Raw genomic sequence first — 15,624 nt, forward strand, 5'->3', positions numbered from 1 at the left:
GTATCTTAGTTGAGGGTACATAAGATGAAGATTGCCAAATGGTACAAAACCTTTGATGCTGTATACAGTAACCAATGTATATTCCACAGTTGACATGGAAATATAAACTTTAGTGTTTGTCATTGGATAATAAACAGATGTGAAATAAGTTTATTAGCCCACTTTAACACATAAATTACTGAAGAAAACCTTGTATGGACCATGAGATATCTAACATCTTATTATAAAGAGACTGAGGTCACTTTTAATTTTAAAACATACCATACCCCAATCTGAACTATTGTTGGCTTAGCACACAATCCTCATGACATAGCAATCTACATGTACACTTACACAAATGCTGACAGAACAGAGAAGTCACATCATTTGTTTTTGTGCTTTTGGTTTTCTTGACTGGGTGTTAACATACTGTTATGTTCTTTTGCTTGTATAGAGTTTGAATTCAGTTAGAATTATCTGTGCTTTGACAGCACACATTACATTTGCCGTGGAGCTTTGTATTGCCTGATGATGGCACAATAGAATGCAGAAACCAGTTGTCTCTGGAATAAATCAGATAGGAAAATACAAATGTTGATTTATTTATTGCTGCTTATATAAATATTGGCTGTCATCCTATCATCCTTTCTAGCAAGGATGAATGAAGTGAAATTTGAGAAAATGTAGTTAGCCTTATTTTTCAAATTCCATCATGAATTTTATATTGCAATGGATAAAATTTACATGTTCCAGGAACTCTTGAAGCTTTTCTGCACCATGTGAACAAACCACAAATTTGTTGTCAGAAAGACATTGGTTTCAACTTTGGCTCGAAGTGTTCCATGTATAGGTTCAAAACGACAGGCGATATTAGACTACCCATTCCCACACCATAGGATTGTTCATAATACTTTCTCTAAAACAGGAAATAAGTTGACGTCAGATTGTGCCTAAAAATTCTGTGAACAATTGTTGAACTTTTCTGTGATTAGTTCCAATGAATCAGAAAGTGGAGCTCTCATAAAGAAGGAGATTACATCAAAACTGATCATAATATCCATATCCTGTAGCCACAGTTGACTGAGGTATTGTACAAAGTCAGCAGAGTTGGGAATGTGGTGGTTGCACTTCCCCACATAATCTTGGAGAATGAGTTTCCGATACATTGCCAGCTGCTATGTAAGTGTGCCAATGTTACTTTTATGGGTGTTAAGAAGAATTTCTTTCTTGTGTACCTTAAGAAGTCCATATGCTTGAGTTGGCACTGCTGCTCATGTGTTGAGAACCTCAGTGAGAAGTGTCATCATCTTCCTCTTGGTTTTGTTCATAGGATTGACATCTATATGTCTGTAACCACTGTCATTCAAAAAATTGAAAGTCTTCTTATTGTAGTCCACATGTAACATTAGGTCAGAAGCATTACCCTTGTCAGCTGGTAAAAGTAGTTTCCTTGTACCCACACAGATTTCTCAGGACATGTTGGAGCTTAACATTGGCACCATGGAAAGTGCTGTATAGGTTTCGTGGCAGACATCATCTGCTGCTTCCGAGAGAAGCTACAATATGCTCCATGGAGTTGATGTAATCTGCTATTGGTAGGATTTTTTGAGTAGTTTTACAGTTTAGCCCTTTGGCAAGAAACTTTGCTGTTTCTTTGTCCAGATGTTTGTTAGTGAGATTAATTATTAATTACTGTACAGCTGTCTGTATCTTTTAGCTTTTTGTGCAAGTGATCAAATTTTGCTTTTTGACATGCAGACATTTTCAGCTGCATTGATTCTGCTCATGACCAGGTAATATTGTCACCCCACTCAAAAGAATCTGCAGAGAGTGTACCTGACATGTAAGGATGGAAATGAAACAACTCAGTCCCTTGTTTCATGTGGCTATCGTCTGCTCAATGTTTTACCTGTATTGCATGTTGCTGTCTTTCTCATAAGGCTGTTTAAATGTAAGAGTATTCTCTTACATTACTCTTAATCTTATAAATCGTCCACTGAATACATAGCTAAATAAATTAAATTTAATTAAAATATTACTGTGTAGACTGAGTGAGACTTTCCGTCTCAGGACTTTAGTACCATCAAATTATATTGCCATACAAATACGTGACCACCTTCTCAGTACATTAAAGTTGTAGGTAGACCATTGAAGCAACAGTATTTTCTTTTCTATGGAGAGATAAACTTAGGTCAGAGTTAGTACACACTGAAGGAAGAAATAATTGCAACAGCAAGAATGAGTTGTGCAACATAAATGAAAGTTGGTAGGCATGCTTTTACATATGAAAGATGGTCTATTCAAATTCCATGCCAGTCAAATAACAGTGGAACCAGTAGTACCACTATGAAGATGAAAATCAGATTTGCTTTAAAAATGTGTTGTAACAGTCGTGAGCATTAGTTCCCTTCGAGATTGGACATGGTGAGTGGATGTTATTCAAGAGTGCATTTAAGGCAATAAAGATGCCTTTGTCAACACCTCATTGAGCTTGAATGAGGCCATATAATATGGCTACAACAAGCTGGATATTCTTTCTGTAATATTGCAGATAGAATTGGCAGGAATGTAGCCACTGTACATGATTACTGGCAACAGGTATCACAGGGCTACAACAAGCTGGATATTCTTTCTGTAATATTGCACATAGAGTTGTCAGGAATGTAGCCACTGTACATGATTACTGGCAACAGGTATAACGAGAGTGTATGGTCGCAAAAGGACTGGTCTCTGGATGGTCACATGACTTACCGAGAGGGAAGACTATCTTGTTTGGTGTCTAGCTCTGGCACATCATGCTGTTTCTGCAGCAGGAATTTGAGCAGCAGGTGGCATCACAGTGGCACAATGAACTGTTACAAGTCAATTACTTCAAGGACAGCTCAAAGCCAAGTGCCCTGTAGCATGCATTCCATTGACCCAAAACAACTGTCATTTGCATCTCCAATGGTGTTAAGTAATAACTCATTGGAGGGCAAGGTGGAGGTCTGATGTGTTTTCTGGTGAAAGGTGGTTGTGCCTTGGTACCATTGAGGGCCTTGTGATGGTTAGATGGAGGCCACTTTAGGTTCTATAACCAATCTGTCTGTGGGCTAGGCTCTCTGGACCTACACCTGGAGTTATGATTTAAGGCGCAACTTTGTATGACAGCAGGAGCATTCTTGTTATCCCACACATCCTGAATGCAAATTAGTACATCAGTCTGGTGATGTGACCTGTGGTGATGCCATTCATGAACAGCATTGCAGGGAGTGTTTTCCGACAGGATAACACTCCACCACATACCGCCATTGTAACCCAACATGCTCTGCAGAGTGTCAAAATGTTGCCTTGGCCTGCTTGATCAGCAGATTTGTCTCCATATGGGAGACGTAAGGGATGTTATTGGATGACATCCACAAACAGCATTAACTGACCCTGTTTTGACCAAGCAAGTGCAACAGACATGGACCTCCATCCCACAAACTGACTTTCAACACCTGCTAGACATAATGCATGCAAGTTTGCATGCTTGCATTCAACATTCTTGTGGTTACACAAGTTATTAATGTACCAGCATTTCACATTTGCAGTGGCTTATCTTGCACTAACGTTAACCTGTGATCTTGCAGTGTTAATCATTTAAACATGATTCTGAAGCAGTATTGTAAATATTGTATCCTATTACTACAAATGGTCAAGACAGACCCATCAGAACATAGGTACATTCCTTCCTCATTCTTGTTTGTCCAATTTTATGCTGTTTACATTTGTTGGACTCCTCCTTGTATAGTGATTCCCAGTCTTACTATCAGATTGAAAGCCTTTCCTTTCATCAGTCATCAATTGGGGGTGGCATAGTGGTTGGTGCACTAGACTCACATTCTGGAGAACGATGGTTCAAATCCATAACTGACCATCCAGATTTAGATTTCCCAATATTTCCTTAAATTGATTCCTGAAAATACTGGAATACTTCCTTTGAAAGGTCACGGCTGATTTCCTTCTTCATTCTTAAAAAATAACCTTAGCTTGTGGTCTGTCTCTAATGGCCTCATTGTCAATGAGACATTAAGCCCTAATCATCAGGTCACATATCGTTTTTTGTAGCTTCCATAAGAATGTGGAAAAGAAAACCTGCAATAAGATACACCACAAATTTTTGGTTGAAGACCACAGGAATGCTAGAGAATAACCAGCTGAGGCAATATAAAAAACAGAAAGAGGAGGCTGCCACTAGGGAGAGTAAACATCAGTTTCAGCTTCAGGATATCTGATGACCATACATGTTATGAAAAAATTTATAAGTCACTGAAATCACAGTTTTCAAGCCAACAAGAAAATAAATTATGAAATGAAGGGCCTTACATTTGATAATTTCAGTCATTAGCTCTTTACATTTTCCATTTAGTGGTAGCACAAAACTTTCTTGGTATATTTATTCTGTAACAAAAAGAAAAAAATACATAAATTATTGTATACAAATTTTCAGGTCCTATTGCAAATCAATTAGAGCAGGATTTCAGCAGGCTTTTGGGCACTGGAAGACTCGCTGCACCTAGTCTTTACATTCCTGGTTATGTACCAAGTTCGAAAAGGAAAACACAGCTATCATACCGCCAATGTGGAGCAAGTGATCCATTAGATAAAACAAGTATGTTATGTTAAAATATTATAGTATCTATAGATTGCTCTTTGTCTAATGGAGTATATATGCATTTGTTGTCATTGTTTATAACTCCATTGTCCTATCTTTTCCAGGATCAAAGAGCAGTGGAGTGACACACAAGGATACAATTTGTATTACTTTTCTTCTTTTATTTGTATCATTCAGTTTATTTTAGCTTATCAATCAGATTGTTTTTATTGGCTGTGTATATCTGAAATTACTGTATGTTAATATTTTAGTAACTGCCGGTTAAAGGAAGACAAAAGCAAATAGAACTAAGAGAAATGAAGTGCTGTAAAAGATAAAAGTATGTACAGTTCCCTTATCAACTGTTTACGTATAAACAGGCTGTAATTACTTTGGCTATATGTGCCAAGTGCAAAATCATCACACTACTTAATGCCTTTCTTGTATACAATTAACTTATAAATTGCAGAAGAGATGTGGATATTTAGTAAATGTTGCACATACCTATTGTATATCTGTTTTCTTATAGTGCCAACCAAATAAGAACTTCAAAACATCACTTCATTATTTATTTTAAAATACAATAATATTAGTGAAAAGCTCTGTATAAAAATTTGTAAAAAACCAGATCTATACTTACCTTGAAATTGTAACTGTCAACCAAGACCATAATATAGTTATTAAAATTGATTGGTTCTTCAGTTTTGAACTTAATCAATTGTTTTTCAATATTGTAAGACATATTATGATGATACGGAAGGCTGTGAGAGAAGGTGTAGAACATACACAGGTGCATATGAGCAACTGAGATAATTACTGAGCTTTCACCTGCATACTACTAACAACTGCGGGCAAAAACAACAGTCATCTGCATAGCTGCATCAGTGCTGAGGCATTAAAAATAGTGACATTCACAAAATCATGGTATGTGATTGGTTGAGGTAGGTGCGTGAAGCTGGCGTGGCTAGACAACCACACCTATCGGGATTCTCTTATGACAGCTTGACTATAGTTTGTCAAAATGCGCATCTTGAAAGTGCAGAACTGTGCAGATACCATTTAATCGACAAAATAAAATGCACTGAAATACTGGAGCTGTGCGGAACATGTCATGTCCAGTGGTTGTAATGTGTCAAAACATGTTGTGTCCCTAGCAGCAAATGAAAAGTACAACTGATTGACATAATCATAATCAAATGACATACATAGTAATACATCAGTTTAATTGGATAACTGTTGCAAACTCATTTCACTCACTATTCATGAATATTTTGTTTAAATTCTCTTTTTTAATGACTGTGTAGCTATTCTATGGAACATGGTAGAATTTTGATTTCTTCGAGTATTACAGTCCTATTCCAAGCTGCTGTATGAAATACCTGTTAACACTGATACATATTATGATTTCTATTGCACATGTCTTCTAGTAGAACAAATGTGATAAAAAGTCCTCAAATGTATTCAAGTATTTTCTGAATCTATTCCAAGAACTTGAATTGCATTTCTGTTGCAGCAAATGTGTAACCATTCAATAACTTCTACATCTACGTCTACATGAATAACCTGCAATTCCCAGTTAAGTGCCTGGCATGCCTGTCAAGCTACCTTAAAGCTATTTATGTAATGTACCACTCTGAAATAGCTTGTGGGAAAAATTAACATTAATTTTTTCTGTCCAAGCTCTGATTTTTCTTATTTTATTATGATGATCATTTTTCTTTGTGTAGATGGGCACCAACAAAATATTTTCACATTTGGAGGAGAAAGTTGGTGATTGAAATTTCATGTGAAGATTCTGCCACAGCAAAAAACACCTTTGTTTTCATGATTGCCACCCCAATTCACATACCATATCCATGGCACTCTCTCCACTATTTCACAACAACACAAAATGAGCTGCCTTCCTTTGAATTTTTTTAATGTCCTCGGTCAAAGTGTATCTCACACAATACATCAACACTCCGGAAGAGGACAGACATGCGTAGTGTAGGTAGTCTCTTTAGCAGACCTGTTGCATTTTCTAAGTGTTCTGCCTATAAATCACAGTCTTTGGTTTGCTGTCCCTTCAACATTATCTATGTGATAGTTCCAGTTTAAGGTATTCATAATTATAATCCCTAAATATTTAGATGAATTTATCGTGTAGCTGGAATGTTGTGGATTTCTTTTAGTACTCATGTGGATGATTTCACACTTTTCAATATTTAAAGTCAAATTGCCTTTGTTTGCCCATACAGATATCTTGCCTAAATCATTTTGTAATGGGTTTTGATCATCTGATGACAGCACCATATGCAAAAAATCTAAGAGGACTGCTTGGATTGTCTCCTAAATAATTCGTGTAGTTCAGAAACATCAGAGGGCCTATAACACCTCTTGGAAGAACACCATAATTATTTCTGTTTTACTTGATGAGTTTCTGTCAGTTGCTATGTTCTGTGACCTTTCTGATAATAAACCATGAATCCAGTTGCACAACTGAGACGATACGCCATACGCACACAATTAGAATAGAAGTTGCCTGTGAAGAAAAGTGTCAAAAGCCTTCTGGAAATTTAAAAATGTGGAATCAGATTGACATTCCCTGTCAATGGCGCTCATTATTCCATGTAATAGATGTTATTTTGATTTAGCCATGAAGCATTTAATAAGTATCAGAATGCTATGTGAACTGAAGATGCAATATAAACATGCGCATGCCAAAAAGAGGGATGTATGAAAGGAAAAATGAACATATATTTATATTCATATGTTTCTTTCAGCTGATATCAGATTTTCACTCTACAACTATCTGTCTTCCCAGCTATGATTCTGGGTTGCCATGTTGTGTGTGTGTCGAACAGCTATGTGTATTTGTGTAAAAGTTTCTACACTATATCTTCTGGAAAGGGAGGCAGTTCCTTTCATTTTAAATTATTCATCCTGAAAATGATACCTGGATGCACCACAGCCTGCAATCACCAGCCACGCACCTCAAAATAATCCACATTATTCGTCCCTTCCTTACCGCCAGTATATTCAGAAGAATGAAGAGCTATTAGTGCTTCACAAGAACAATATTTTATGAAGCCTTGTTGGCTATTTGTCAATAAATCATTTTGTTCAAGGTAATTCCTGATGTTCACAGTATATGTTCCAAAATCCCACTGCAAATCAAGGTTAGTGATATGGGTCTGTATTACAGCAGATTGCTCCTACTTCATTTCTTGAGTATTGGTGTGACCTGTACAACTTTCCAGTCTTTAGGAACAGATCTTTCAATGAGCAAGCAGTTGTTTGTGATTGCTAAGTATGGGGCTATTGTATCAGCATATTCTGAAAAGAACCTAATTTGTATACTATCTGGAAAGGTAGGCTTGACTTTATTAAGTGATTTAGCTGCTATGGAATACTGAGGATATCTTCTCTTACATTACTCATGTTGGTGGCTGTTCTTTACTTGAATTCTGGAATATTTACTTTGTCTTCTTTGGTGAATGCATTTTGGAAAACTGTGTTTAATAACTCTGCTTTAGTGGCTCTGTCATCAATAACATTATCATTACTATTGCACAGTGGAGGTATTGATTGCATCTTACTGCTAGTGTACTTAACATTGCACCAGAATGTCTTTGGGTTTTCTGCTAGGTTTCAAGCCACAGTTTCATTGTGGGAACTATTAAAAGCATCTTGACTTGAAGATCACACTAAATTTCAAACATCTGTAACTCTTTGCCAATCTTGGGAATTTTTTGTTCTTTTAAATTTGGCCTGCTTATTTCATTGCTTCAACAGTGTTCTAACCTCTTTTGTGTACCATGAGGTATCAGTACCATCTCTTATTAATTTATCAAGTGGAACCCGAAAACCCACTACCCTACATCGCAGGTCTGGTTTCTAGTAAACTGCCTCATTGAGTGTTTCGTGTCTTCCCAGTCTCACGATCACGTCATACTCCAGTGGAATTGCAGCAGTTTTTTCCACCACCTGGCTGAGCTACAGTAACTGTTAAGCTTTACACCTGCTTTCTGCATTGCCCTCCAGGAAACCTGGTTCCCAGCAATGCAGACACCTGCTCTTTGCAGCGTAGCGAATATAGTAGAGTGACAGGTGGAGTTTGTGTTTTTGTCCTGAACTCAGTATGTAGTGAACCTGTGCCCCTTCAAACTCCCCTCGAAGCTGTGGCTGTCAGGATATGGACGAGGCAGGAAATAACTGTCTGCAATGTACACTCCTGGAAATGGAAAAAAGAACACATTGACACCGGTGTGTCAGACCCACCATACTTGTTTCGGACACTGCGAGAGGGCTGTACAAGCAATGATCACACGCACGGCACAGCGGACACACCAGGAACCGCGGTGTTGGCCGTCGAATGGCGCTAGCTGCGCAGCATTTGTGCACCGCCGCCGTCAGTGTCAGCCAGTTTGCTGTGGCATACGGAGCTCCATCGCAGTCTTTAACACTGGTAGCATGCCGCGACAGCGTGGACGTGAATCGTATGTGCAGTTGACGGACTTTGAGCGAGGGCGTATAGTGGGCATGCGGGAGGCCGGGTGGACGTACCGCCGAATTGCTCAACACGTGGGGCGTGAGGTCCCCACAGTACATCGATGTTGTCGCCAGTGGCCGGCGGAAGGTGCACGTGCCTGTCGACCTGGGACCGGACTGCAGCGACGCACGGATGCACGCCAAGACCGTAGGATCCTACGCAGTGCCGTAGGGGACCGCACCGCCACTTCCCAGCAAATTAGGGACACTGTTGCTCCTGGGGTATTGGCGAGGACCATTCGCAACCGTCTCCATGAAGCTGGGCTACGGTCCCGCACACCGTTAGGCCGTCTTCCGCTCACGCCCCAACATCGTGCAGCCCGCCTCCAGTGGTGTCGCGACAGGCATGAATGGAGGGACGAATGGAGACGTGTCGTCTTCAGCGATGAGAGTCGCTTCTGCCTTGGTGCCAATGATGGTCGTATGCGAGTTTGGCGCCGTGCAGGTGAGTGCCACAATCAGGACTGCATACGACCGAGGCACACAGGACCAACACCCGGCATCATGGTGTGGGGAGCGATCTCCTACACTGGCCGTACACCACTGGTGATCGTCGAGGGGACACTGAATAGTGCACGGTACATCCAAACCGTCATCGAACCCATCGTTCTACCATTCCTAGACCGGCAAGGGAACTTGCTGTTCCAACAGGACAATGCACGTCCGCATGTATCCCATGCCACGCAACGTGCTCTAGAAGGTGTAAGTCAACTACCCTGGCCAGCAAGATCTCCGGATCTGTCCCCCATTGAGCATGTTTGGGACTGGATGAAGCGTCGTCTCACGCGGTCTGCACGTCCAGCACGAACGCTGGTCCAACTGAGGTGCCAGGTGGAAATGGCATGGCAAGCCATTCCACAGGACTACATCCAGCATCTCTACGATCGTCTGCATGGGAGAATAGCAGCCTGCATTGCTTCGAAAGGTGGATATACACTGTACTAGTGCCGACATTGTGCATGCTCTGTTGCCTGTGTCTATGTGCCTGTGGTTCTGTCAGTGTGATCATGTGATGTATCTGACCCCAGGAATGTGTCAATAAAGTTTCCCCTTCCTGGGACAATGAATTCACGGTGTTCTTATTTCAATTTCCAGGAGTGTATATCCCCCTCCAGATGGTGCAGTATCCCTGAATGGATTAGCTGCACTGATTGATGAATTCCCTAAACCTTTCCTACTTTTGGGAGATTTTAATTCCCATAACCACTTGTGGGGTGGCACCGTGCTTACTGGCCGAGGCCGAGATGTCGAAACTTTACTGTCCCAACTCAACCTCTGCCTCTTAAATACTTGGGCTGCCACACATTTCATTGCAGTTCGTGGTAGTTACTCAGTCATTGATTTATCAATTTGCAGCCCAGGCCTCCTCCCATCTATCCACTGGAGAGCACATGACGACCTGTGTCATAGTGACCACTTCCCCGTCTTCCTGTCACTCGTCCTGCATCACGCACATGGATGCCTACCCAGAGGGGCTTTAAACAAGGCAGACTGGATAGCCTTCACCTCTACTGTCACATTGAATCTCCCCTCCATGGTGCCATAGATGTTGTGGTTGAGTAGGTCACTACAACTATAATTTCTGCATCGGAAAATGCGATCCCAGGTTCTCTCTAAGGTGCCCCCAGCAAAAGACAGTCCCTTGGTGGTCAGAGGAAGTCACTGAGGCAACTAAAGCGTGTTGGTGAGCTCTACAACAAGGTAAGTGGCACCCTTCCCTAGAGCGCCTAATAAATAGCCTTTAAGCAGCCCCGTGCCCACGTTCGCCTGCTTATAAAACAACGGAAACAGGAGTGTTGGGAGAGGTATGTGTCGACCGTTGGGTGCCATACATCACCTTCCCTAGTCTGGACAAAGATAAGACGTCTTTTTGGGTACCAGACCACAACCGGTGTCCCTGGCATTAACATCAATGGCGTGCTCTCTACCGATGCAAACGCGACTGCCGAGCGCTTTGCTGAGCACTATGCTCGAGGCTCTGCATCAGAGAACTACCCCCAGCCTTTTGCACCCTCAAATGTCAGATGGAAAGGAAAGTCCTCCCGCTCACTACACACCACAGTGAACCCTATAACGCCCCATTTACAGTGTGGGAACTCTTTAGCGCCCTTGCACATTGATGTGACATAGCTCCTGGGCCAAACCGGATCCACAGTCAGATGATTAAACACCTCTCATCTGACTACAAGTGACATATCCTCGTCATCTTCAACCGAATCTGGTGTGATGCCATCTGTCTATTGCAATGGCAGGAGAGCATTATCATTCCACTGCTAAAACCCGGTAAAAATCCACTTGATGTGGATATCTATCGGCCCATCACCCTCACCAAAATTCTCTGTAAGCTGCTGGAATGTATGGTGTGTCGGCAGTTGGGTTGGGTCCTGAATCACGTGACCTACTGGCTCCATGTCAGGATGGCTTCCGCCAGGGTTGCTCTACCACTGATACTCTTGTGTCCCTCGACTCTGCCATCCGAACAGCCTCTTCCAGACGTCAGCATCTGGTTGCCATCTTTTTTGACTTACGTAAAGCATACGACACGACCAGGCAACATCATATCCTTGCCACATTGTATGAGTGGGATCTCTGGGGCCTTCTTCCAATTTTTGTCAAAAGCTTCCTGTCACTCTGTACTTTCCGTGTCCAAGTCGGTGCCTCCCATAGTTCCCCCCATATTCAGGAGAATGGTATTCCGCAGGGCTCTGTATTGAGTGTATCTCTATTTTTAGTGGCCATTAACAGTCTGGCAGCAGCGCCTACAGGGAGCCATTCACAAGGCGCAGTCATGGACTCTAACCCACGGCTTCCAGTTTCCAGCCGTGAAGTCATGTGTCATGCACTTCTGTCAACATTGTACCGTACGTCCAGAACCTGACCTTTATCTTAATGACAATCCACTCACTGTACTGGAGATGTATCGATTTGTAGGACTGGTTTTTGATGCCTGATTGACTTGGCTACCTCACCTTCGTCAGCTTAAGTGGGAGTGCTGGCAACACCTCAATACTCGCTGCTGCCTGAGCAATACCAACTGGGGTGCAGATCGCTCTACACTGCTGCATCTACCGCATCAGTTGCCCAGGTCAGGGCTCACGATTGCAGTTTGTGTGCAGTCTCTTCTCTCTGAACTGGAGTCCTTTCCTTTACCACCTCTACTTGAGGACCATTCACATACACCTCCAAGTTGTATACCATGGCCAAAACTTCGTCTGGACCTTTTGCATGGCCCTAAGGACTCCATTAACCCTGCTGTTCTCCGGTGTCACTTCCTCTCGAGTGTTGTCGTGTTCCAGGGCTCTACACTGCTGCACTGCTGCATCTACCGCATCAGTTGCCCAGGTCAGGGCTCACGATTGCAGTTTGTGTGCAGTCTCTTCTCTCTGAACTGGAGTCCTTTCCTTTACCACCTCTACTTGAGGACCATTCACATACACCTCCATGTTGTATACCACGGCCAAAACTTCGTATGGACCTTTTGCATGGCCCTAAGGACTCCATTAACCCTGCTGTTCTCCGCTGTCACTTCCTCTCGAGTGTTGTTGTGTTCCGGGGCTCTGAAGTTCTTTACACCGATGGCTCGACGGCTGATGGTAATGTTGGCATCATCTATGTCCACAGAGGCCATATTGAACAGCAGCCCTTGCCCGCTGGCTGCAGTGTATTCACTGTAGAGCTTGTGGCCGTCTCTCAAGGAACTTCAGTACATCCGTTCCTGTTCTGGTGAGTCGTTTGTTCTCTGTTCTGACACCCTGAGCAGCTTACAAGCTATTGTCCAGTGCTACTCTCGCCATCTTTGGTAGTGAACATCCAGGTGTTCATCTCTGCCTTAGAACGGTCCAGTCGTTCAGTGGTGTTTGTGTGCACCCCCAGGACACGTCGGAATCCCAGGCAACGAACTTGCTGACAGACTGGTCAAACGGGCTATGCGGAAACCACTCCCAGAGATGGACGTCTCTGCTTTCTGTCTTATGCCGCCAGGTTTTTCGGGTTTTGGGAGACAGAGTGGCATAACAGTATGTACAAAAAACTATGTGTCATTAAGGAGACTGCAAAATGTGTGGAAGTCTTCCCTGCGGACTTCTCACAGGGAATCAGTTGTCCTTTGTTGGCTCTGCATTGGCCATACATGGCTCTCACATGGTTACCTCCTCTGTTGCGAGGATCCACCTCAGTGTTGCTGTGGCTCCCAAATGACAGTCGTCCACCTCTTGCTGGACTGCCCACTTTCAGCCGCTCTGCGGCGGACTTTTAGCTTTACCGGCACCCTCCGTTCGGTGTTGGGCTATAGTGCTTGAACAGCAGCTTTAGTTTTACATTTTATCTGTGAGCGACCATGGGTGTGGGGGAGAGGGGGAGGGGGGGGGGGGGGGGGGAGTCAGTGTGGGTAGTACCTAGGGTAGCAAAACTTCAAAATGAGCTAAGCATTAAAACAATTGGTTACAGTATTAAGAATGGAAAGTTGAAAACTGGCACTATAAATGTAATTATCTTCACAACATTTTTTGGTGATGATTATAACATTACATCAGAGTAGATCCTATAGTGACACAGAACTGAAGCAAAACCTACAGACTGATCTAAATATTCGTAAAAGAATAGCTGAAGCATTCTGTGAGCATGTATGATTGATAGAGAAATAACAGTAAGATGTGACTGGTGGAAGAATCATCCAGTTCCAAAAATTCCCGAACAAGCAGGGAACAGACAAAAATGTATGCTTATGTATGAGTTGGGAATATGTATAAGAAAAGCGCTTACCAAACGACAATGGTGCACTGTTCCACAGGTTCACAAACACACATCTGTGAAACTATGATTCTGGCAAGCCTATTGCCAATTGCAGCAGCTAGAACAGGAATACAACAATCACCATGCTCTGCTAGTTTTTTACTCAATATCCTCTGCCTTAGTTACATAAAACAATACTATTATTTTCTGCAGTAGGGAATGCATTCATCACACCTGATAGTTTTCAACAAATGGAATCTGAGAAAAAAAGGCTGCAACCCTGTTTCTTGATAAGGAATACTATAGTGTCACAAAAATGTGGTATGATGGGTAAAAGAACTGTCAAGGAATGAACTAGGAGGAAGTATTTTACAGATTACTCAAACAGTCTGGTAACTGGTCCTTCAAAACTTCAGCATTACAAAAGAACCATGATAACAGGAACAAACTCTGGAAATTGTGTTATTAGAAGTGAGGTGAACTATAACAGGGACTACAGTGATAAATGCGTAGTAAAAGTGGTAAACATTCGACTTTAATTATTTCACTATCACTAGTGCCAGAAGGAATGACTTTAATATGTAACTTGCAATTAACTATACATTTCAATTGGAGGTTGTAAACTGAGAGGAATTTTTTTGTGTAAGAACAGAATACTTGTGCAGTTTATACATTTACTCATTTATAATGTACTTCATGTCATGTCTTAATTTATAAATATAGAAGGTATCATTAGTCTATTTTCCTTTGTCAACAGATAAATACTGAGCAAAATTTATTATGCTTAATAATTTCTTCCTAGTAATGCAAAAATGAAAAAAATATTTTATTTTGAAAAATCTGTAGTAAATGTGTGAAATCTTATGGGACTTGAGTGCTAAGGTCATCAGTCCCTAAGCTTACACACTACTTAACCTAAATTATCCTAAGGACATACACACACACACACTCATGCCGGAGGGAGGACTCGAACCTCCGCCGGGACCAGCCGCAGAGTCCATGACTGCAGAGCCTTGGACCGCTCGGCTAATCCCGCGCGGCTAATCTGTAGTATGGAGAACATCTTGAACAATAGCTTTTGAATACATCTAACTTATATATTAAGCTACTGTTCATTGGCAGATGTAACTCTGCAGTTTACTGTGTCCATATTTTAAACTCTTTGTCTGAAGCTTCAGGCATCTCAGAACTTTTATGACACTCAAACTTTGAAGCAATGCAGTTGACACCAAATTTTAATTGAACTGTTTCATATATTCAGAAAATTAAATTTTATACTTTCCAGCTATATACGTTAATAACATCTTTTGCAACTGTAATAAGAGTCTTATTAAAACCAAACATATTTCACTTTTTTTTAAGCATTTTCAGTGGTCACTGTAACAGTGGTTTTTCTCACAATTTTGTTTGCTGAGGTCATGAACTGTTCTGATGCTTTCACTTACTATTAAAAACAGTATTCTGAGTTCTTTGTTTCTTATGTCATTCTTCTACACATATGTGGCAGATTTTAGCAGACAGCACTTTCACTAATACTAAATATGTTCATATTTTTATATTTTGGAGGTCCATTGCCATCTCACAATTTCTTTTACTTTTTCTTTTTTCTTTTTTTTTTTTTTTTTAATACTGAAGGATGCATTTGTCTTTTGTTTTGTTTTTATGGTGACAGGAGCATATATTACTGCTCTCTGTCTCTCTCTCTCTCTTTGTTTTGATGGTGACAGGAGCATATATTACTGCTCTCTCTCTCTCTCTCTCTCTCTATC

The 15,624-nt window shown here is 41.4% G+C and overlaps 1 protein-coding gene across 1 annotated transcript in view; it reads left to right on the forward strand.

Moving 5' to 3' along the window:
* LOC126177144 (uncharacterized) overlaps positions 1-5,295 on the forward strand; it is a 219,088-nt gene extending 213,793 nt beyond the window's left edge. Inside the window, exons 18-19 of the mRNA XM_049924416.1 lie at positions 4,451-4,612; positions 4,720-5,295. Coding sequence (XP_049780373.1) covers positions 4,451-4,612; positions 4,720-4,802 — 245 coding nt within the window. The 3' untranslated portion in view covers positions 4,803-5,295. The remainder of the gene's footprint in view (positions 1-4,450; positions 4,613-4,719) is intronic.
* Positions 5,296-15,624: the final 10,329 nt, after the last annotated feature.

This window comes from Schistocerca cancellata, chromosome 3 (assembly GCF_023864275.1).
Source record: "Schistocerca cancellata isolate TAMUIC-IGC-003103 chromosome 3, iqSchCanc2.1, whole genome shotgun sequence".
NCBI classification, from domain to species: Eukaryota; Metazoa; Arthropoda; class Insecta; order Orthoptera; family Acrididae; genus Schistocerca; species Schistocerca cancellata.